General features: G+C 43.8%; 1 protein-coding gene across 5 annotated transcripts in view; it reads right to left on the reverse strand.

The window, feature by feature from the left end:
• NAALADL2 (N-acetylated alpha-linked acidic dipeptidase like 2) overlaps positions 1–24,816 on the reverse strand; it is a 777,627-nt gene that overhangs the window by 266,467 nt on the left and 486,344 nt on the right. For all 5 annotated transcript variants that reach the window (XM_081910933.1, XM_081910934.1, XM_081910935.1 and 2 more), the window contains one exon: positions 17,296–17,446. In XM_081910933.1, coding sequence (XP_081767059.1) covers positions 17,296–17,446 — 151 coding nt within the window. The remainder of the gene's footprint in view (positions 1–17,295; positions 17,447–24,816) is intronic.

The following is a 24,816-nucleotide window of genomic DNA, read 5'->3' on the forward strand; positions in this document are numbered from 1 at the left end:
TTTTGCAGTAAATAAAATAAACTGAATGGTGATCGTGCTCATTCCACGGTGAAGCAGTGGGTGACATGCCAACATCTCTCCCACAGAACAGGTGAAAAAAGAACAGCCCAGGGATTTCATTGCCAGAAGGGGAGCAACAATTGTCATGACTTCCATGCTAAAGGTAGTGGTGCTTACTGCACCATTCAACAATGCCAGATCCAGATCTTGGAAGGCCCTTTAGGAGGGTTAGATGAATTGGTCAATTTCCATTTCCTTCCCCCCCCCCTTCAACCATATGTTCGGTTCTCCAGATTTCCGCATCAGTTTGTGATTTAAGAGGGGGAAAGTCCTCATGAAAACTCTTTAGTGTGAATTTCTCCTAACGTATGCATTTTTGCAAGCAGCTTTAGCTAATATACACATTTTTACATGCAAGCTTGTCATATATATATATATATATATATATATATATATATATATATATATATATATGCTTTCGTAGATTTTCACGGGTACAGGAATGCAGGTTTTGGTGTCCTCGGGTGTCTTCCCGTGTAAAAGTTGGGGTGTCTAGGCGACGTTTCGACGAGGTCTCACTCGTCATCTTCAGGCTGGTGCTTTCGGCTTCTTGTTACTGGAACAGAGCAGGATCTCAGTGTTTGAGTTCCTATAAATACTGTTGAGGGGGTGTGGTGTATAGCCTCCAATGTTCTGGGCAGAGAGGAAGTTTCCAGGCTAGTGTGCCTTTTCTTCTTTTGTTCCTTAATTACTTGAGGGATATCTTGAGTGATTTCTTGAGTGATATCCTGAGTACCACTTAGGTGGGTCATTAGGTGTGGATTAGTTGCTAAAGTCTTTGTGTCTTGACCTCTTGAACTTTGTGAAGAGTTTTTCTGAGAAGATGGCTGTACTGCACTTAGTTGTGCTCTGGCTTGGCTTCGTGTATAGGGGCGAGCTGTGGTTTTGTGGCCTGTGTCAGCCAGATCTGTGTAGGGATTGCAGGGGGGTGCAGCATCCGGAGGTGCCACCATGGTTTGGCTACTGGATGGTGTCTGTAATTTATCTGTGGAGAGGGTCTGGGTTTGGGTCTGGTGTGGTTGATTGGTGATGGCGTTCTGTGTGCCTCTGGATCTGGTGTCAGTTTTTGTGGGGAGGGCTAATTTCCAGATGTCTGGCAAGCGGGATGTGTCAAGACACAAAGACTTTAGCAACTAATCCACACCTAATGACCCACCTAAGTGGTACTCAGGATATCACTCAAGAAATCACTCAAGATATCCCTCAAGTAATTAAGGAACAAAAGAAGAAAAGGCACACTAGCCTGGGAACTTCCTCTCTGCCCAGAACATTGGAGGCTATACACCACACCCCCTCAACAGTATTTATAGGAACTCAAACACTGAGATCCTGCTCTGTTCCAGTAACAAGAAGCCGAAAGCACCAGCCTGAAGATGACGAGTGAGACCTCGTCGAAACGTCGCCTAGACACCCCAACTTTTACACGGGAAGACACCCGAGGACACCAAAACCTGCATATATATATATATATATATATATATATATATATATGCAATTTCCCACTGCCTTGTCGTGGTGAAGGGGCTTGAATAACTCCAAGAAGCGATGAGCTATGCCATGCAGGGCCACCCAAGACGGACAGGTCATAGCCGAGACTTTAGACTAAATGTGATCTACCTGGATGAAGAACTGGCAAACCACTCCAATATCTTGCCAAGAAAACTCCATGGACATAAAAAAGGAGAAGCTTTGAGAAGAAAGTGAGTGTTTCCAAGGCATGCTCTGGTTCATGGGGTCACGGAGAGTCGAACATGACTAAGACAACTAAAGAACAAAATGCATTTTTTCTTAAGTATATGCATTTCTGTACACATTGCTTGGCAGGAGAACTACATTGCAAAATTCAGAGAGTAAAGATTTTGAATGACGCCTCTCTCTCCCTCCCACCCACTTGACCATCAGTCGTTTTGTCAGGTGCCCATTTCTGAACACAGTAAGGTTCTAGTGCTCATACTTCAAGTCGATAAAACTCTGGTACTAAGGGATGATGAGCAAGGCAGCGGCTCAGACACATCTGCTTTGTATGCAGAATGTCCCAGTTTTGATGCCTGGCATCTCCAGGCAGAGTTGGGAGAAACATCTGTCTAAACCCCCAAGGGATCATGGCCAGGCAGTGTAGATATGACTTGACTAGACAGACAAATGATCTTACTCAAGATAAGGCACCTTCCTATATAACGATGTCAGGTGCCTTACTCGTATACAAGTTAACATGGACACATTTAGAGCAGAAATAGAACCCCAAAGCAAGCAGAAATTGAGGATCTGGAGAGAGCCACCTTAATGGGTGCTTAGCCTGGATGCTACACAGGAAAGGCAAATACAGGTGAAACTCGGAAAATAAGAATATCGTGGGAAAGTTCATTTATTTCAGTAATTCAACTTAAAAGGTGAAACTAATATATTAGATAGACTCATGACATGCAAAGTGAGCTATATCAAGCCTTTATTTGTTATAATTGTGATGATCATGGCGTACAGCTGATGAAAACCCCAAATTAACAATCTCAGAAAATTAGTTACAGATAGGTAGCCGTGTTGGTCTGCCATAGTCAAAACAAAAAAAAATTCCTTCCAGTAGCACCTTAAAGACCAACTAAGTTAGTTCTTGGTATGAGCTTTCGTGTGCATGCGTGTATCTGAAGAAGTGTGCATGCACACGAAAGCTCATACCAAGAACTAACTTAGTTGGTCTTTAAGGTGCTACTGGAAGGAATTTTTTTTTGTTCAGAAAATTAGAATATTAAATGAAATCAGCAAAACAAGGATTGCAAATAGAGCAATATTGGACCTCTGAGAAATAGAAGCAAGCATATGTACTCAATACTTGGTTTGGGCTGCTTTTCATCAATTACTGCCTCAATGCGGCGTGGCATGGCACTGCTGAGGTGTTATGGAAGACCAGGATGATTTAATAGCAGCCTTCAGCTCTTCTGCATTGCTCGGTCTCATGTCTCTCATCTTTCTCTTGGCAATACCCCATAGATTCTCTATGGGATTCAGGTCAGGCGAGTTTGCTGGCCAATCAAGCACAGTAATCCCATGGGCAATGAACCAGTTTTTGGTACTTTTGGCAGTGTGGGCAGGTGCCAAAGTCCTGCTGGAAAATGAAGTCAGCATCTCCATAAAGCTTGTCTGCAGAAGGAAGCATGAAGTGCTCCAAAATCTCCTGGTAGATGGCTGTGTTGACCCTGGACTTAAAGAAGTACAGTAGATGAACACCAGCTGATGTCATGAGTCTGTCTCATATATTAGTTTCACCTTTTTAAGTTGAATTACTGAAATAAATGAACTTTTCCATGATATTCTAATTTTCTGAGTTTCACCTGTATCTGTTCCCCCCTATCTAATCAGCCTGCATGGCCTTTTAAAAAAAAGAAACTAGGAAGCCTTGCTGGCTTAATAAATGGCAAATCTAAGACTCAGTTCCTAAAAACATGGCAGTAAACAAATGAGAACAATGGTACCGTTTTCTTTTGAGCTCCCCTTCGTATGGTTACTGACAAAGATCATTATGCAACAGTTTTTATCTCAAATCCACTCAGAAATGAATTGCTTTCAAGAATATGTGGTTGGGAAGTTATTTTACTTACAGATTTAATACCTTTTTGTTTTCATTTACAAGTATCCTATAGAGAGACTTGCAAAAGAAATCCATTTTAATAATAACTTATCCAAATAAGGAGGAGAAGGGAGAGGAAAACAGTTGTGATTGTAGCAGGCAAAATGGCAATATAAGTAGCACGGTAAAAATAGCTGCAAAGAAGTCTTCATTGCTATGAAAAGCCTAAGATGGTGGGACCACAAAATGTGTGCCTGCATATAAATAAAACCTGAGGCTTATCCCCCTACCCCCACTAGCCAAATGCATATATCCCCTAAGCCTGGCTAGCAATGAGCTTGAACAGATATCAAGCTGGGCTAAAGACTGGTGGGTTTATCCTTGTTTGCCAGATTCAGAATACACGCCAGGCAAAAGTTCAATTATAAACCTAATTACACCTTTAATTGCTTAAACAATCAGCCATCTGACTTTGCGGCGCTTGCTTCCAAACGCTGCCTGCTGATTTGCATGCAGGTGCATACGCAGGTGTTCGCGTGGCAGCTTTTCAGAGCCACGGTGTGCAGTCCCAGCCTCCTAGCACTACATGCCTCGGGATCTACACAATTCCATATCAGGTTAAACCAGATACTGAACTTTATCACAAGTCAGTTTTTCTGAAAAAAGAAAAAAGGAAAGAAAACACAGAACGAAAGATTAAAAACGGAAGGACATAAAGATACTATATAATTTACAGGGAGAATCCACACATCAGCTGTTTCAAAACTTTATCTGCAGTTACAGCGAGAGTGTTAGATGTTTGCTAGAGGTGGGTGAGCTTCCTAAAGCTGCTCTCAGATTCACCTGCAGAGCCAGGAGAATAAATTTTGGGAAGCTTGCAGGTGGGCAGGCTTTGCAAGCTCCCAGCATTTGCCTCTCATAAACACCACCTCTGATGAATTTGAACAGCCTTGTTGTCATTTTAAATATACCCCAAGAATCTCGGCTCCAAAAATGCCTGGGACAGTGTGCAAAGCAGAAACTTAAGCCTAAGCACTGCAAGGTTACAGTTTGTATCTGCCAATCTTGGTTTACATTGATCAATGAGAGAAATCCTCACTACAGTGATACCTTGGAAGTTGATTGGAATCCATTCCAGAGGGCCATTCGACTTCCAAAATGCTCGGAGACCAAGGCGTGGCTTCCGATTGGCTGCATGAAGTTCCAGCAGCCAATCAGAAGCTGTATAAGCCATGTTGGACTTTTGAGTTCAAAAGAACATTCACGAACTGGAACACTCACTTCCGGGTTTGCGGCGTTCGGGAGCCGAAACGTTCAAGTCGCAAGGCATTCGTCAACCAAGGTACGACTGTATTTATATGCATGCCCACATGAGACCTCCAGGACATGCAGAAACCTTTATCTTTCTACCAAACAAAGCAATCCCCAGCACATCCTGATTTGATCCACTTAGGCAGCAATCCTGAGCGCAGCAAGGCGGCGCTCAGTATCAATTACGTCATCATAAAGTTAACCCAGGTCCAAGCCCTGTTCAGCAACAGAGGGAAAAGAATACCTTAAAGTAGTATTCTATGCTGGATTGAGCTGAATGTGTTTAGGATTCAGCCTAAGTTGTTCCTTCTTCTACCCCTGTCATGCTCCAGAAATGGCCCTTTTTGAGGACTCACACCAGCCTTGGCTTAATAATAATAATAATAATAATAATAATAATAATAATAATAATCACAATAGCTTCCGAAATCTGCAAGGGTCTACAGTTCCCTAATCTCCCATCAACAGACCACTCTGGCAGCCTTGCACCTGAGATGATCATTCTGCATGCCCAAAGAAGAATCTGTTCTCCTCTTCACTCTATGCAAGGCAATGCATGCACTCTGACTTCATTTTTCGTATTCTGTGTTCGTCTTTCCACCTCGCTGATTCTTCAAGCAAGTTAAGCCATGCTGCCCCTGACCAGTGCTGTTTATATTCTAGTCTTGTGACAAATACTGGATGGAGCAGACCAGCAGCAATGCTGATCAGGGGCCTCTGGGCTGCTCACACATTCCCCAACTCCCCATTGCCTCATTAGGGACTGGACCTGAATAATAAAGTCAGCAGAGAGTTTGCAGGTGACAGCCACTACCATCATCACCATCACCATGGGTGGGCAATCAGCCAGTTGGCTGCATCAATGGCAAGATGACAAATAGCAGTGATGGGTCTTGGAATAGTGGGGCTGGGCACCTCTGGATGCTACCTCACCTCTGTATTCCCTTGTGAAAATGGTTACAGCATTTGAAGCTTTTAAGTTTAGAGAAAAGTTGAGTAAGAGGCAACATTGTACAAGTTTATAAAATTAAGCATGGCATGAAGAAAGTGGATAGAACAAAGTTTTTCTACCTCTCTCCTGAAGCCACATCTTGCTGACATCCATTACAGCTGAATGTTGGAAGATTGACAGATAAGTACTCCTTCATGCAGTGCATAGTTCATCTCACTCCTCCAGGAGGCAGTGTTAGCCTCCTACCTAAGGTAAAGCTAAAGCTAAATGGACCCCTGACCATTAGGTCGGGTCGTAACCGACTCTAGGGTTGCGGCGCTCATCTCGCTTTACTGGCCAAGGGAACCGGTGTACAGCTTCCAGGTCATGTGGCCAGCATGACTAAGCCACTTCTGGTGAACCAGAGGAGCGCACGGAAACGCTGTTTACCTTGCCGCCTGAGCGATACCTATTTATCTACTTGCACTTTGTTGTGCTTTCGAACTGCTAGGTTGGCAGAAGCAGGGACCGAGCAACGGGAGCTCACCCTGTCACGGGGATTTGAACTGCCGACCTTCTGATTGGCAAGCCCTAGGCTCTGTGGTTTAACCCAGAGTGCCACCCGTGTCCAGCCTCCTACCTAGATGGCTTTAAAAGAGGGTTAGACAAATCCATGGAGGAGATGGCCATCAATGGCTACTAGTCATGACAGCTATGCTCTGCCTCCACAGCTGGAGACAGCAATGCTTCTGAATAGCAGTTGCTGGCAACTACAGAAGGGGAAGAGTGCTCTTGGGCTTGAATCCTGTTTGTGAGTTCCCACAAGCATCTGATTGGCCACTGTGAGGATGCTGGAGTAGATGGACCATTGGCCTGATGCAGTAGGCTCTTCTGATGTCCTGACATTCTTATGTATGTTGCACACTGCCTCCATGAATCTATCTCATCCCCTTTACATGCCATTTATTCCTACCCATAGCTTCCTGTTATTTAGTGAACTAGCATTCCCCTCAAGTGTCCTGATTCCACCGGGATACCTAGGACAAAGGTCCGTATAGTTAAAGCTATGGTTTTCCCAGTAGTGATGTATGGAAGTGATAGCTGGACCATAAAGAAGGCTGATCGCTGAAGAATTGATGCTTTTGAATTATGGTGCTGGAGGAGACTCTTGAGAGTCCCATGGACTGCAAGAAGATCAAACCTATCCATTCTGAAGGAAATCAGCCCTGAGTGCTCACCGGAAGGACAGATCCTGAAGCTGAGACTCCAATACTTTGGCCACCTCATAAGAAGAGAAGACTCATTGGAAAAGAACCTGATGTTGGGAAAGATGGAGGGCACAAGGAGAAGGGGGCGACAGAGGACAAGATAGTTGAATGGTGTTCTCGAAGCTACCAGCATGAGTTTGACCAAACTGTGGGAGGCAGTGGAAGACAGGAGTGCCTGGCATGCTCTGGTCCATGGGGTCACGAAGAGTCGGACACGACTAAACGACTAAACAACAACAATCTAGGATTGAGCAACCCCTGCTTCTGATCTCGATCTTGGATGCCCCACTTTCGCTCGTCTGCTCTGGCACGGGACCAAAAGACAAGAGATTTTAGGTTCCAGCAGGCCACTTTGAGCCACATGGCATCTACTGAGGCTGTACAGGCTGGGGTGATCTTCCCCAGGCTACTCTGGACCATGTAGCAATTTCCAAGGCTGCGGAGCAGGAGGCGACGACAGCAGACAAAGGTAAGAGGGGGAGAGAGGAGGCAAATGAGTGAGTGGGTTGCTGTGGTGAGCGAGGAAGAGGTCAGCAGCAACGAGGGGGGTGAGCGACGGGGTCGCCAGGATGGTGCCCCACATTTTCCTCTAAAAATGTTGGGCATTAGGTGCTAGTCTTATTCCATGACTCCCAGCAGGATTTCCCAGCATGAGCCTGATCTTCTGAGCCAAATCACCAGCTCCCTCCCAACCACCCTCAATCCTGATCTTCATCACGAAAGGAAAAAAACTCTCCCCTGATTAGCTCATTACACAGCATTAATAAGCAAGCGCTCTAATAACAGAGATGATCAGCTTGTAATTTCTAGACGTGAGATGGGTGGAAGGGAAGGGGGGGTGAACAACAGCCTGGTTCCAGGGAAATTCTTATAATCCCCCTCAAAAGCAGACATAGAGAAGCATGAACAACATTTATTTGACTTTCAGGCAACAACTTTGCATGGACTAAAGAAACCAAACAGAATGCTATAGGAAAGAAAGAATCAGAAAAGAACAAGCAGATGTGCTTTGCTTTCCCCTCCCCCTGCTGTGTTCCATGCCCCTCCCCTTCCATCATTTTTTTTTTTTTTTTTACTTTTTGGAGTGTTATTTTCCCTCATGCATGAATGGCACTGATATCTCATTGCTTCATGCAGGCCGGTGGAAGCTCAGGGGGGATATCAGTTTAATTGGGTTTTAGACAGGTAAAATGAGAAAATATAGTATGGGTGTCTGGAGGGTAGGCGAGGGAGGGCATGGAAAGGTGGAGGAAGCTGATTGACAGAAGCCCAACAAAAGTACAGCTGGGGAATTGGTTTCCAACACAGAGCCCCCAACCCAGCCCACACTATGTGTGCAAATCACTGTGGAATTTGTTCTGCTGCCCTGGGAGGCAAACCATTATGGATGCACATCTCCCTTTGTGGTAAACAAAGGCCACCTGTGATACGATTAAAAGCAGCTTTGTGCTGCAGCCATAACGATCACATTGGCCATAAATCAGAAATGTTGCAAGCTGTCAATCTGCAGGCACCTATTGCCAAAATTAAAGAGGAGCTGCTGCTATTTGACTGCTGAAGCTCCTGTCCTTAACCTGGTCTTCTGATCTACATAAGACATGGCTCCTCTTCCTCTTCAAAGACCAAACAGAATATCAGAACTGAGTTTCCTCAGCAATAACACCACAACCTTTCTGCCTGAAGACCAGGGGAAATTTCAGCAAGACAAGGTTTAAGGTTCTATCTGGGTCAAAAGTTACGCAGAAAACTTTTTGGGTGGGCATAACACCTGCAAATATTTTGAGTAGAGGTGGTCTAAATCCACTAATCTCACCTTGCTTTTGTTTCACTTGCACATAATCATTGACAAGCAGCACTTGAAAGCACCACACATTTTTCTAAGGTGCAAAGCTTGCCTTTTCCTCCTTCTGTTTCTATCCTGTCCTACTTGCAGAAATTCCTCACTGCTGTGTTTGGATCATGCGTCTGCTCTATGGCTAAGCAGTGCAGGAAGTGGAATCTCATCATCTTAACAACATGCAAATACTATTACTTCCATTTTGATCACACATACTGGGAGAGTGATCTCTGCAGCTATGTATATGAAATGGTTTTGAGAGTTTGTTATGAAAGGATTCAATATAAATAAGGAACAAAAACAAACCAAAACCAGAGGGTTTTTTACCAGATTGCTCTCACAGCTGCAAAGGCAAATATGCAAGGAGGGTGGGTGGAAATTATGTGGCTATTTAAATTCCAAGTTCTATGCTATATATCTCCTTGAAGGACCCATACAAGTAAGGGCTATAGAAATCCTGTGAAAGTTGAGATGATTTACAAAGAAACACCTTATGCCACGATGCATATGCGTGATTGAAACTACTAGACAATGCAGATTTTTCCAGTTATTTTTGCCTGTTCAGCTCCATGTCTCCAAGGGAATGAAATATCAGAAAAGCAGAGGAAGGCAAGAAGAAACCTCAGATTAAAAAACAACAGCCAACTAAGAGTATGGGATTCTTGTTCTCACTACAAATAAATTGGCATAAATTTCAATCACAGTCTGTGTGCTTATGCATATTCTAAATGATCCTCTGTAAATACTGCAGAATAATTGACTATGCTCAATTAAACAATGCCACACTACTAAAGCAGTAAGTGTCAAGGGCTTTTCATGAATCCTTCTTGAGCGTTCTGCTGGCTTTTGCTACAGTTTCACCAAGTTTGCTGTTTTTGCCCCAAATTCTTGTTTTTGAAAAAAAGGAAACAAACAGGAGAGAGAGAGAACAGTGTGTGACTTGATGAAAATATATATTCATCCATCCATCCATATATGCAGAGGAGGGTGACCAGATGATCAAGAGTGTGGAAACCAAGCCTTATGAGGAGTTGGGTATGTTTAGCCTGGGAACAAGAAGACTGAGAGAACATATGATAGCCACCTTCAAATACCTGAAGGACTGTCACTTGGAAGATGGAGGAAGCTTGTTTTCTCCTGCTCCAGATGGTAGGACCTGGACCAATGGCTTCAAGTAACAAGAAAGGAACACCAGGAAGAGCTTTCTGAAGGTAAGAGCTGTTCAGCAGTAGAACTGTCTCTCATGAGAGGTGATGGACTCTCCTTCCTTGGTGGTTTTTAAGCAGAGGTTGGATGACCAACTGCCATGGATGCTTTAGTTGAGATTCTATATCCCACCTTCTTTTCAAAGGAGCTCAAGGTGGCATAGATGGTTCTTCCCCTCCTCCTTTAATCCCCACAAGAACCTCTGTGAGAAAGGTTAGGTTCAGAGATTTCAACCCTGGTCTCCTAGCTCCTAGTCTTACACTCTAACCACCGTACTACAAAAGCTGTGTGCAAAACACACACACACACACACACACACACACACACACTGTTTGGGACATCATAATGTAAACCAACAAGCTGTGGTTCTCAAATAAATGATGTGACAGCTCAGTGCAATGCATGCTGTCATAGAGTAACAAGTATATAAAGCATGGTTTTGCTACTGCTATAACTTGCCCGATTAATTTTTTAGAAGGGCATTTCTCTAGAAACTTCTGTCAAGAGTGTAAGGTATTTACTGAACTAAGCTGTTGTATTTCAGCATTTCAGAAACAGATAGCAGCCATCTCAGCGCTGATGCTTTCTCAGCACTTCCTTATGATATTTTGTTTGTTTGTTTCGCTCCCTCCACCCAATGGCAGAGATAGAAATCCCATTACCGAGTGGCTTATCTCAGGAATGGGGTTCTTACTCCTTGTAGTAGTGATGTCTTGCTATTTACACAGGAAGCCTGGTAAATAGCTTTTCTCCATATCTTCATTTACTGAGTTATTTTTATAGATATACCTGATGAGAGATTTCAGCTTAGGAGAATGCTCTGAATTACAGCACTCGGATAAAACCGAACAGTTCCTTGCCAACAACAGCCCAAGTGACTGAAAGCAGTGCAGGAAAGAAAAACCCGCATAGAAAAGACTCACCCTACTGATATTCCTATCATTATTCATATTCAGATGGGCCACTCTTGGACCTTGAATGGGCCCCCCCTTCCTTATTGTTCCACATCCTCCAACATTTCTCCAATGAAAATAGGGACATCCTATTCTATTATTATTATTATTATTATTATTATTATTATTATTATTATTATTATTATTATTATTTATTTTATGCCCTGGCACTCTGGGCAGCTTCCAACATATATAAAAACATACGAAAACATTAAACATTAAAAATCTTCCCTGTACAAAGCTGCCTTCAGATGGCTCTGGGGTCAGATAACTCCAAACCTTCCAACATTACTCTGATGAAAATAGAGACATCCTAACAACAAGCGGGACATTCTGGGATCAAATCAGAAACTGGGATAGTTTTTATAAATCTGGAAAATAGGGACACTTGGAGGGTCTCTTGTTCTGCTGCCTTGCTGAGTCTGAAGAAGGCCTCATAGCCAGCCATTTTCCCTTCTGGGCCTCATCTTTTATCCCTCCTCATCCCATACACTAGGGTTGGGGAACCCTTTTCAGTCCAAGGTATGCATTCCCCTAAAGACCACCTTCTGGGGGCTGCATGTGACACTGGTGGGTGTGGTAAAGATGATACTGAGCTATAGATGAACCAATGGTCTGACACAGTAAAAGGAAGCTTCCTATGTTCCTTTCAGTCTAGCAACATTTCTCAAACAGGAGGCAGTGGGCTGATCCCTGTATCAAATCTTAGTTGTAGAATTTCCCTAAACCAAGCATTTGGCTGGGAGAATATAAAGGGAAGGATTCTTACTGTCCTTTTTTATTCAGTAATTTCAGAGAGAGGCTATAGAACCCAGCCTCTTGGATAATGGCGTTGTCCCAAGTGAATCTCCACACACACCCCAGTCTCTTCCACTTCCTCATTCATCACTTCTATGGGTGCTGCTACCTGCCCTCTGTCTTTGAGCTCTTTGCTCTCCTACTTTCAAGGCACCCCAAGTTCTGGGAGGTTGGGGGGGGTCTGGAATGCTTTCTAACAACATGTCAGCCAGGTGTTGCTCTGGCTTTCCCATGATTTCCCAACTTTCCCCCTCATCTGCCTCTGAGTTGCGACCTCCCTCAAACCCCTGGGGTAAATCTATACTGTCTTCCTCTTCCTCTTCCTCCTCCCTGGGAGGGTCAGGATGGGAAGGCAGTCTCCACCATTCCTCCTCTGCCCTGTCCCTGACACATTTAAAGACAAGTTTGCTCATTAGAAAGAACTGTGGGATTTCAGCAAAAACTGAGCTTCCGTGTGGTAGGGTTGCCATATTTCAAAACGTGAAAATCCAGACACAAAAGCAAATTTGTTGAGCTATTTTCCAATGAAAATTGGCAGAACTGACACTGCTGACATGGCTTGCCATATGTCCAGATTTCCCCAGACATTTTATTGATTTTCAACCAGACACTGCTTCCAACTACAGTATTCTGGGTATGTCCGGAATATGGCAACCCTACCATAAGGAATTCCTACAGGGCCAGGGATGTACATAAGAAGAACTCAATTGGATCAGACCAGAGGCCCATCTAATCCACCATCCCTTTCTTCCAGGGGCCATGGACAACCCACAATAAGCATGAGTGTTTATTTGTTCTGCATTTCCCTGTACAGTCATACCTCGAGTTGAATGTGTTTCAGGTTGAGCGCTTTCAGATTGCGCTCCATGGCAACCCGGAAGTAATGGAGTGCATTACTTCCGGGTTTCACCGCTCGCACATGCACAGACACTCAAAATGACATCACGCACATGTGTGGAAGTGGCAAAACGCGACCCACGCAAGCGCAGACACGCCGTCGCGTCTTGCATTCCATTCAGGATGCAAACGGGGCTCCGGAACAGATCCCGTTCGCATCCCGAGGTACCACTGTAGCTGAATCCTGATAAGTCCACCCTTTTATTAAGAATACAAACAGATTTGGCATTTTTTCCCTTTCTGTTTTTATTCTGGCAGCCTTCACTGAGGGACGAACGCCACTAAACCTCCACTGGCAACATATTGCATAGGAAGGTGGAATATAAATACAAGAAATAAAGGATAAATGCATCCAATGAGCAGAGTGATCTCCACTGTTCTTGTGACAAACTTTTAACAAGCAGCCAGGAAGGCAAAAAATAATTCCCTGCTGTGTGGATGGGGTGAAAAAAAGACTTTGACTTTAAGAGGCAAGAGCTCATAGTTACAGACTTGTAAAGATGTGCAAACAATGTTAAAGGCTTGACATAAACCATCCATTTCATTCATACACACAGAAAACACACACACATGCACACACAAACAAACACACATGCCTATGCAGTCCCCCCCCCCCGCAAAATCTCTGGTTGTATTCTATGACCCCCCCCAAAGAGCATTTACTGCATCCATCAAAGAAATCAGTGCATATGGTCTAGACCCTTACTCCTTAGCCCTAGAGGTGGTGTAACCGTTTCAATTAACTTTACTTTTCATGGCAGCTACATAAAACGTTGTGGGGTCAAGTGAACAGATAAACAGCAAGCCATTCCTCAAACATTCCTCATGAAATGAACAAGAGTAAAAGCTGGAGGCTGCTACATTTACTTCTGTCACTCCCCAGGGCAGTGCTTAAGAACACTAGGTCAGGTAGGCTGAGATGCCGAGAAATTGCTCAATGCCTTCCCACTGAGATGTCATAGCATTTCATGCTGCGAATAGCTAACACCCTTCGATGACGAGGAGGCAAATATTTCTTTTTCCCCTTCCCCCTCAACACACACACATCTTTCTTTGCCATTCCAGTCATGCAGTGTTACAGCATTGTTGCTTCGGCTGATTTAGTGCCAATTCAAGTCAGATCTCCGGTGTCTGGACAAGTAACCACACCAAATATGCTTGATGGAACCTTGTTACAATTTCACAGTGGGGTTCGTAATGGTCCCTCCCTCCCCCTGCCGCTGCCACCAAACAGTGAGAGAAAAACATTGAGAAAAGAGCAAGATGGTGAAACACATCCCACTGTGTAACAGGTACCTTGAGTCTCAAACCGGCTCACATAGCAGGGATGGGGACAAAGTCTCAAGCTTCTGCTGCAGCTACAGCAGGGTTAGAAATATAGATGGATGAACCTACCTCTGGCCTGCATTAACTTCAACACTTTTTTTTTTTGCCTGTGATTCTGTTGCATTATAGGTAAAGGATGCCTGACCATTAGGTCCAGTTGTGACCAACTCTGGGGTTGCGGCATTCATCTCGCTTTATTGGCCGAGGGAGCCAGTGTACAGCTTCCAGGTCATGTGGCCAGCATGACTAAACCACTTCTGGCGAACCAGAACAGCGCATGGAAATGCTGTTAACCTTCCCGCCGGAGCAGTACCTACTTATCTACTTGCATTTTGACGTGCTTTCGAACTGTTAGGTTGGCAGGAGCTGTGACCGAGCAACGGGAGCTCACCCCGTCGCGGGGATTCAAACCACGACCTTCTGATCGGCAAGTCCTAGGCTCTGTGGTTTAACCCACAATGCCACCCGGTCCCTCTCCTGTTTTATTATATTTTTTTCATGAATCTGGGCATGGTGTATTGGTTTGAGTGCTGGACTAGGACCAGCAGGGTGGGGTGGCTGGCTGGGAACAGATGGACAGACCCAAATTCAATTCCCTGTTAATCCACAAAATTCCCTGGGGTGTGTCACGGCTAAAATTGGCCGCTGTTTCTTTAATGCTAAAAGAACTAAGTCAGCATGAGTCATTGGCCTACAATGACTCATGCAACCTTTCACCTAATTGTACCTGTATATATAGAGTGGTCAATGTTAGTGTGGGTCGGTTGAAAATTGGCTTAGTTTGTGTTATATAAAAGCTATTGGTCAAGGATGGAAAATACTTTTTTAAGAATAAAAGCAGCATTCTGCAAAGATACTCTTTCTCAAGGACTCTTTTGTGCCAACTAGGGTCCGAGGACCAGGTGAAGGAGTCAAAGGAGGTCAGAACCTTTTCCTTTTCAAACACTGACAGGGTGACCTTTGGCCAACCACCAGCTCTTAGCCTAGCCATGTAATCCTGCCTTGGGCTCAAGAGAGGAGAGGTGTGATACAGAGGGACATGTCACACACACTTACATACCTATACCTAGCCAGAACTCATCAGAACTCAGTTCCAGCAACTCTCAGGTGGGCATCATTGCCATTAAACATACTGAAACTCAGGACAGATAATGCCAATTAGAGTTCCACAATCCTGGTGCCCCCACACTAAATGCACAATCTGAGGGCAGTCTGGAACTGCCAGGCACAAACATCCATATTCAGAGACACATATAAATACATGGTTTGATATGATTCAACTGCTGAGAGCTGGACTGCAACATTTAAAATATAGTTGTGTTCTAAACATTAGTCCAAGAGGTGCAGAGAAGTTGAATTTTGTATAGGAAACTGTGAAGACTGGGATGATCAAGCTCCCCTAATCCATAGATCTTGAAATTTGAGCAGACAAGAGTGCCTATGAATAGAAGTTGGAACAGGAAGACAATATACCCAAGTAGACCAGGTATCTTCAACCTTTTTGGGTCCCACTTTAACCCAAACGTGCACCTGGAGACCCATTCCTTGATCTACTGCCATATATTTGCACAGCGGTAGTTGCGACCCACCTTGGACCAAGTGGGTCTTGACCTATCAGTTGAAGAACAACAACAAGAAGAGCTTGGACTTGATATCCCACCTTTCACTCCTCTTAAGGAGTCTCAAAGCAGCTCACAATCTCCTTTTCTCCCCCACAACAAACACTCTGTGAGGTGAATGGGGCTGAGAGACTTCAGAGAAGTGTGACTAGCCCAAGGTCACCCAGCAGCTGCATTTGGAGGAGCGGAGAAGCAAACCCGGTTCACCAGATCACGAGTCCACTGCTCTTAACCACTACACCACGCTGGCTCTCTGAAGACAAACAGACGATCTCACACTAAGGTCAAGTTCTCTGAACTTGGTTGCCCACTTAGCCCAGCATGAATTTAAGCTACTGTGAAATAATTCCCTATTTTGAGGATCCAGGTGCTTGACTCATAATAGGAACAAGGGAAGCAGCAGTTTGAAGCTTTTCTCCAACCAGGGCTTTTGCCAATATTCTATCAGAACAGGAGCATTCACCAGCTGCCAATACTCAGTGGTAGGTGCTGGCATAATTCACTATCAACTACACTTCACTTTTCTCTCTGCAAAAAAGCTGACGTGTCACTTGCTCCCTGACCCCTCCCAATTAGCCACAGATTGCTGCTTTTTTTTTTTTTTAAGGCGGCCACCTGCCTCTCCAGTCTGAGTCCAGGGATAATCAGTGCTGGGCATTTTCCATGTTGTTAAATGCAATGGCAACTCTGGATTCCAGGTGCTGCTGCTGCTGTTTTTGCAAGGTTCAAAGTGATCTCTTTCACTGAACCACCATGAAACTCCTAGGCACATGTGATAAAAAAGGCATCGCACAAAAGGAAAGCTTTGTAGGATTCTGACAACATGGGTGGGAGATGGTCTCACTTAATTTGAATTGCAGGAGAACAAAACTTTATTTTTTATTACACCTAGAAAGTGAGACAGATTGAGGCAGATTGAGGCAGAGAGAATTTCTAAGCCACTTGTTTCAGCTGGTAACACTGAGCAGCCGTACATATTCAGGACTTCAGGACTTTCTCATTCCCTGGAGAAGATTCACTATGTTACATAAATTCATCCCATGCAGTAAAAACCCTATGTGTATCTTCCCAGAGGTAAGACCCATTCAGCTAAAATTAGCACTCAGAATTCTCTCCCAGGTGTGCATGAACAATCATGCAGTCTTGGTAACATCCAGACAGGGCTGGTCTGCCCCTGAGGCAGCTGCCTTGGGTGGCATCCTCTTCCTGCCCCACTGTCCCTGTTGCTGGTGGAGAAGTGGTGGCAGCAGCTTCCAGCAACATCTCAGGAGTCTGCAGAGCCAGCCCACAGATGAGGCAAGGTAAAGCAGCCGCCTCAGGTGGCAGAAGCACAAGAGCCTCAGGTGGTGAAATGGGCTGGGCTGCCCCAGTCAGCCTGGGGTGCACATACCAAAGGGGGGCAAAATATTTAAGCAAGCAGCAGGGCCTATGAGCCACCATCACCCCATGTTTCTAATGCACCAGTTTTCAATCAACAGTTAACAAAACAACAGTATGCAATGGGGAAATAACCCTTGTAATACTCACCAATACTTGGGTACCCTGGTGTAGAAGGATCACCTCCACCGTTCAAGGACACCATAAATGCTTTCTCGCTCAGGTTCTGAGTCTTTGGTAAATCACAAGGATCAACATAAAGAAGGGCACCTCCAAAACCTGCCTCTTCCAGTAGAGAAAGCTGGGAAGACAAACAAGTAAAAGGAGAATATCAGCATTAGGTCGTTAATATTGTTTTCCACTCTTCTCACATTCATATTCCATCTTCCTTCCATCTTGGAATCCAAGGCAGGTTATACATGTGGTTTGTAGGTGGTCACCCCTCCAGAACCCAACCTGCTTAGCTTCAGCAAAGTGGTAGCTTCATGAGCTTCTAGACCATACCCTGGGACAAGTGTAAGGAATATTTTTCACCTCAGGGGTCCCATACCCTTGTGGGCTGAACACAGACTGCCAGAGAGATGGTTCATAGGATTAAATAAATTCATTGCTAATCAATGAAGTATTGTTCTTGTTGTTATTAAGGCTTGAATTGCCTTGTAAATTAGTCTTAAGATGATTTGCAAAAATCTTGTGGAGACAGCGAAATGTAATTTCAAAAACAGAACTACAACAACTGAAGCTAGGAAGATGGTTGGAACAAATGTGGAGCGAATTTTCAAAAGAGAATTAATTGATTAAGATCCTAGTGTTGAACGCAAATTCAGTGCACTCCTTTCTAAATTATCACTGGGGATGTTCTTATGCAGCCTACCGAAGAGCTAAATCACAACATAAATTGTTTGTGGTTTGACTTTGGGCACATGTACACCATTTAAACATTTAAAGCACTAAACATTAAAATAACAACAACAAAAAAAGCCATTAAACTAGCAACTCTAGTTTGTGAAGGGTGCTGAGAGTTGTTAAGATACTCCCTGCCAACAGCCAGTTACAATCTTTAGAACCCTCAGAGAGAAGCAACTGATTGTTAAACAATTCTGGGAATTGTAGCTCTGTGAGAGGTCTCCTAACTCAGAACTCTTCTAAGTGTAATATTTTTTATTAGTTTTCAATTACAATAACCCAATAAAAGCCTCGTCAATACCAAATTATAATACAATTAATAATGCCAATTGTTCAGATGCCAAATTATATTATTTTGCTGGGCCCCCGCATGCTAGAATTGATAATTTGATTAATTTACTTTAACTCTGCATTCCCAAAACTTATAAATTCCAATTACACACTAGTCAGAATAACAAACCCTTATACCACAGCTGCAGTTTTAATGACTTCCATTTGCATTAACACATCAAATAATTTACAGTCCTACAAGCGAAGCCTTCAAACTCTCCCTTTGATCTTCTTGTGTGTGGCTATTATACTGTCCATGATGTTTCTTCCTGTCCTTGTACTGTATTATGTCTATCTTTTGTCAGTTGTTGCTGTTCTCCATCATACCTTGGGCAGAGCTGGTATCCCATGACTGTTTCATAAGTTCTCCATACTCAGCACTCTTTTCAAACTAGAGTTCTCAGGAGGAACCCATGCCCATTGAAAATTGTATGATACTGCTTTACATGTATAGAGCAGATGTGGTCTTAATCAACACAAACCAGAACGTCTTTCTGTTGCTGATTACTTGTTCAGTGATCTTGGGTATCAATTCCCTCCCTCAACTGTCTTTTTCCCCATCACTTCTCTGCCCCAAAGCTGCTTTGTTCTAATAATGTGGTAATGGACATTAGAAATCGGAAAGAACAAACGCAATGCATTTTATTCCCCCCCCCACTAAAAAAAGAAAAGAAAATATATTTTCCTCTGTTGTTTTATTTTGATAGGCTTCAGGGAACTTAGATACAGAATACAGCAAGCGCCTGGTCCTGCTGCCATGGTTACGCGAGCCATTCAGGGGAGAAGGTGTACAATTGCTAAAACATGTAGCATGGCCTAAAACACAATCCCTGTTCCTTGGGAACCAATATGTCAGCATTCCTCCCAACAAACACCCCAGTCAAATAACTTGTCCCAGATTTTGCATTTATAAATGCAGTTTCCCAACCGCTAGAAATGACTCCAGGGCAATCAGTGGAAACTCATTACGAACAGGAACTGGGAGCCAAATTTCCAGGAAGGGTAAAGCTACGCTCCCCAGGTGGAACAGTCGTCGCTTGCTAGAAGATACGCCATGTTTTCTCTCCAAGCTCATTATTTCTAGGCTCAGGATTGACGAAAGGAGTGACTTCTCCACACAGAGCATTATTAACGTAGGGAGTGCAATCCCACAAGAAGTGCTCATGGCATTGTTCAGAAAATTAACGGTGCAAGCCATCTACCCGCACAGTGTTTTTCCTTCCCTGAGATGTGCTCCTTACTAGGTTTGTGGCTGAATGAAAGCTGTCCCGGTCTTTATCCAAAATGCGTAAGGCAGGAGGGGGCAGGGTGACTCGTTAACTTCCTTGTTCAGAATTTAAACGCGTCCTGAAATTTGTAAGTAATATTCCTTGCAAAAGTATGGTCACATGTGCCATAAAGGCACCATAGACATTGTCTGCAGAGTGCAGGCAGCTTGCCAGCGGAGTGTGCAATTGAATCTAGGACATTGTTTGTAGGAGAAATACGCCAGGCGGTTCAGTAAGGTCAGCAACTGTATAATTTACTGACAGGTAGAAGAACAACTATGTACGAGTATAAAGTGATGCTACTTCTGACTGCCTCTCATTCGAGGCAGACAGCTTACAGAATAGACAGTCTTTCCAGTAAAGCACTTTTCCAGCAGAGATGCAACACAGGAAAGCTAAGTTCAAGCCAGCAGCACATCTGGCTCTGACTGACTTATACCTCATGGGATGCTTGAGCTCATGACCTTGAGCTTGTGACCTTAGTTAGCCATGACTTGGCTTTTTTTCTGCAAGCATAAACTTACATACTCCAACGTATTCTGCATGCACTCTGCTAATGACAGAGGACATTGCATATGATGGATAAGGCAAAATCCACTACTGAGATATAGAGATGGAGGTGAAATTTAATTTACATCGTATTTGATTCACAGTGAACTTACTTAATTCAAACTCTCTGAAACAGGTAAACCCACTTAAATTGGAAGGACAAACTGTACCTTGACTCTCTGGTTGTTGATACTTGAATGAACGTCTCCCCCCACCCCAATCTCTCTTCCTACTCCTTTCATTAACTATTACACCTTTGATGGTCAGAGGCTGATCAGACTATTTCTGGTCAGTGTCATTTTTTCCATGCATTCGTTCACACAACTCCATTCCATCCTGGTTCTACATTAATCTGTGATTTATGAATTTATTTAATAATCTGTACAACAATTTGCACTTCGTTACACATTTAAATAGTGCTTGGATCACAAAACAGTATGTATTTATTTATTTAAACTGTTATTACCTACTCATCACTGCAGATGCAATTCCGGCTATTTCTGTTGCATTTCAGCACATTGAGCTGATGATGTATCACAAAATTTGGAGAATTGTGAAATCCTAAAGATATTTGCATTCCAGGCTGTGTGTTAGCCCAGGAGGTGTGAATTATGTTGGTTTGCTTCAAAAATGTGGACCAAATGAAAAATTCCTATCCATCCCTAGATGTGTACTGCAGAGACCATCTAGCTGGAGACCACGTCATTCTGAAACCTGTCTTCAGATTAACATTTCCTTCTTCCAGGATTGCCCAAGACATCTGTCTTGTGATCCACCATCTGGGAATCAGTGTGCTCTCAACTGTCTGTCCCATTACACACACATGGGATGCTACTTCCCGGTGGTGCTATTGTGGTTGTGGCACATATGCAAATGCAACAGCCACATGGAAAGGCCAGCAAGGTTGTGATGATGCCACACAGTGTACAGATTTTTAAAATTGATTTAGTGTAAATCCTTTTGTAATGGTTCCTAAGGGGGTTGCTTGTGCGTAAGCAGGTGCCTATCTTCCTGGCTGGGTGCAAACACCTGGCTGGGCTGCCAACGTGAACCTCCTCTGTCCGGACAGCCACTCGCCCATGGCTGACTCAATCGCTGGCAGAATCCGTGAGTGGGCGTTTCTTAAACTTCTTCTAGCAAAGAAGTTCTTTGACGCCTAGTCTCCGCCTACCCTCTCTGCGCGGAAGCCTTCTGCGCAGGGAGGGCATGGGCAATGGAGGACCCCTAGTCTCCCCGCTGGTCCCAGGCAAGGAGTCATGGGACCGCCTCGCCACTTCCCCCACCTGCCCCCCTTCTCCACTGGTGCTACGCTGATTCTCTTCCCCAGAAGATGGGCTGCTTCTCCTGATCCCTGGACGCCCTCTGGAATCCCTCTGGCTTTCGCGCTCTTCCTCCAGTACTGATGGCAGTTCCCTGACACCTTTCTTCCATTTTGAATTTTGTTAGCCACCTTGAATGTGCCAATCAAAAGGCAGGCTATAATTTAATACAAAACCACAACCATGTGGGACAGTAACATGGACAAGCAACTCCCACAGATTTGCATGAATGAATGAAGAAGGCATCTCTCTTTCTTGCTCTCTTCCCCCGTCTCTCAAAAGATACCGATTACCATTTTATCCCATCAATCAACCCACAGAGTTGTTTCATGATTACAATCTTGGATTAGTTTCAAATGCAAGATTTGGTTCCACTTCCATCATTCCAGAGCAACGGTCTTTCCCTAAATCTCTAAAGACTCCTTGTTCCAATTTAATCACAGGCAGTTTGATTTAGTTTTCCCGAATTTCATGTAAAGCCTGAAAGGGCTGGGTATATAATTCTCAGAGTGCTGACTTCAATGACAAAGCCACAGCATGTAGAAACTAATGGCTGCAATGCTCATTTGTATGGTGGTCAGTTCTTATCTCTCTAGCTGCTCCTTGGGGTCTTGAAATAAAAATACATACAATATGCACATCTACACTGACCTGCAGGCCTGTTTACACTCCAAGTCTAAGAGACAGTGTGATTCAGAGTCCAGTGTCCTCTAATTGGTATATTCACAGCTGGGCACATTATTGTATTAAAAATGCAGTGCGAAAGGACAACATACTTCTAATCTGAATGTGTGGTGCAGAAACATTTCTTGTACTGTGAAGCTCTCTCACTCAGATCATGTTAGCATCTGGCCATTAGGAGTGGTGCCAAACTTCTAGAACTTGGGGGGATTTGAAAATAAACTTCCGCAGTTCAAGAAATCCCCACCAATTATGAGCTGAGTTGAAACTCCCCTTGAAAGTTTGCCTTCGCTCATAATTAGCTCACATCAGTGCAAGCTGCTCCTAGTCATCTTAGCCATCAGTTTCACTGCTCTCCCTCCTTTCCTTTCCAATCTCACCTTGCAAGGCTGGAGCGGTAAGGGACGTGGGGAATCTTGCATTAGTTTTATTGATTGTAATGTTAGTATGGAAGTGAGAGCTGGACCATCAAGAAGGCTGATCACTGAAGAATTGATGCTTTTGAATTATGGTGCTGGAGGAGACTCTTGAGAGTCCCATGGACTGCAAGAAGATCAAACCTATCCATTCTGAAGGAAATCAGCCCTGAGTGCTCACTGGAAGGACAGATCCTGAAGCTGAGGCTCTGATACTTTGGTCACCTCATGAGAAGAGAAGACTCCCTGGAAAAGACTCTGATGTTGGGAAAGATGGAGGGCACAAGGTGAAGGGGATGGCAGAGGACGACATGGATGGATAGTGTTCTCGAAGCCACAAACATGAGTCTGACCAAACTGTGGGAGGCAGTGGAAGACAGGAGTGCCTGATGTGCTCTGGTCCATGGGGTCACGAAGAGTCGTACATGACTAAACGACTAAACAACGACAACAATGTTAGTACTTCTGGCCTATTTTATAATGTTCATTTCAAGCTATAGTACCTGTTGAGCTATGGACCTGTAGCTTTTTCAAAAACTGATATTGCAGCATATTGTGTTAAATTTCATTCACACCAGTAGGCATGGTGCAACAAAACACAAGGCTTTGTCCAATCACTACTCCCTGATTCATTCAGCACGTGCATGTTTCTGTTCCCCCATGATTCCACCCCCCCACCCCCCTGGAAATGGAAGGAAATAACTATATGCTGGTATATCACGCCACAGTTTGTCACTATACTCCCTCAATTTTCTGGATTAACGGGGTTGCAAATGATTTTTTTCCCCCTAGAAGCAATGAGCATGGAAATGAGTGCTGAAGCTTTTGCTAGGTTCCGCTAGATTTCTGGAAATGGCTAGAACACAGTATGAAGGCTCAAATAGAATGGAGAAATGAGCAATTAGTGAAATGTCAGGGGAACGGAATAAATTGCTGTGTGAATGCAGCCTAAGTTCCTGCTCTGTTTCCAAAAGCAATGGCTTTGAGGGCACACGTTGCTGTGCTAGGGAGTTAGCATGAGGGAGGGTTTGGTTGGTCAAGAGGCAGGTATTCTAACACCTTAGCAAAAGGGGAGAACTGAGTATCAGTCCCTACTATAAGGCTCACTGTGGTGCAACTTGCAATGTTGTGGGAATAAATGGAACCAAAATAAAATTCATATTTGACATGGGATAAATGGGCTAACCTTCAGAGATGCAAGCCTCGTGTCCTGGAAGAAAATATGAGATGTGAGCGTAACAGTGTAAGCTGGCCCTCTTCTTCAAAGGTATTCTCATTTTCCAGTGTTGACATTTCTGAATGTTATATTAATTCAGCATGCATTAAAATGAACTGCATGCATGGAAATTATTGCAGGATTAGGAACAATGCCAATTAACCCCCACACTAGGTAATCCTACAGAGTATGGACTGAAAGCTCTTCCAAGTTCACAGTGCAAGGTATGGCAGTTGCATGGCCCATACTAATGAACCAGAGACCTATCTGTTCTTAGCCGGACAAAGGATGAGTTACTGGGTATTTATTCTGATGGGCCTTTCATGCTGAAGTCCCAATTAGAGTCATAAGGATCTGTGAGCAATCCCTTTTTTTCAGTGTACTAATTGGCAATGCATAAAATCACTGACGGGAAGCAAAGTGCCATTTAAACTATTGGCAAAAAAAGAAGAAGAAGAGGAATAACTACTTTGCATTGCAAGAATTTAATTAGATGTCACCCTCCTCTTGTTCCTTTGCTACAAGACAGCGTGTGTGAGAGCTTTTATATCAACAGAGCTAGAATGAGAGCAAAGCAGTGTACACTTCTCTCTCTCTCTCTGTGTGTATATATATATATATATATATATATATATATATATATATATGCAAACAAGGCAGCAAAGGCCCTACATTAAATACTTAATCATGCTGCTACTTTCGCCATTATGGATGTCAAAAGGACATAGTTCAATAGGAGCTTCTTTTGTTGCAGAAAATAAGTCTGAGGCATTTAATGATCTCTCTCTCTAACCCAAAGGTAACAGGACGCATGCTTTAAAATGTTTAAGTGCTGCAGGATAATAGAATCACAAAATCATAGAACTGTAGAGTTGGAAGAGACCTTGAGGGTCACCCGGTCCAACCCCCTGCGATACAGGAATCTGAACTAGATCATATATGGCAGATGGCCATCTAACCTCTGCTTTAAAACCTCCAAGGAAGAA

Source organism: Podarcis melisellensis, assembly GCF_964234715.1.
Source record: "Podarcis melisellensis genome assembly, chromosome: 5".
Taxonomy (NCBI): domain Eukaryota; kingdom Metazoa; phylum Chordata; class Lepidosauria; order Squamata; family Lacertidae; genus Podarcis; species Podarcis melisellensis.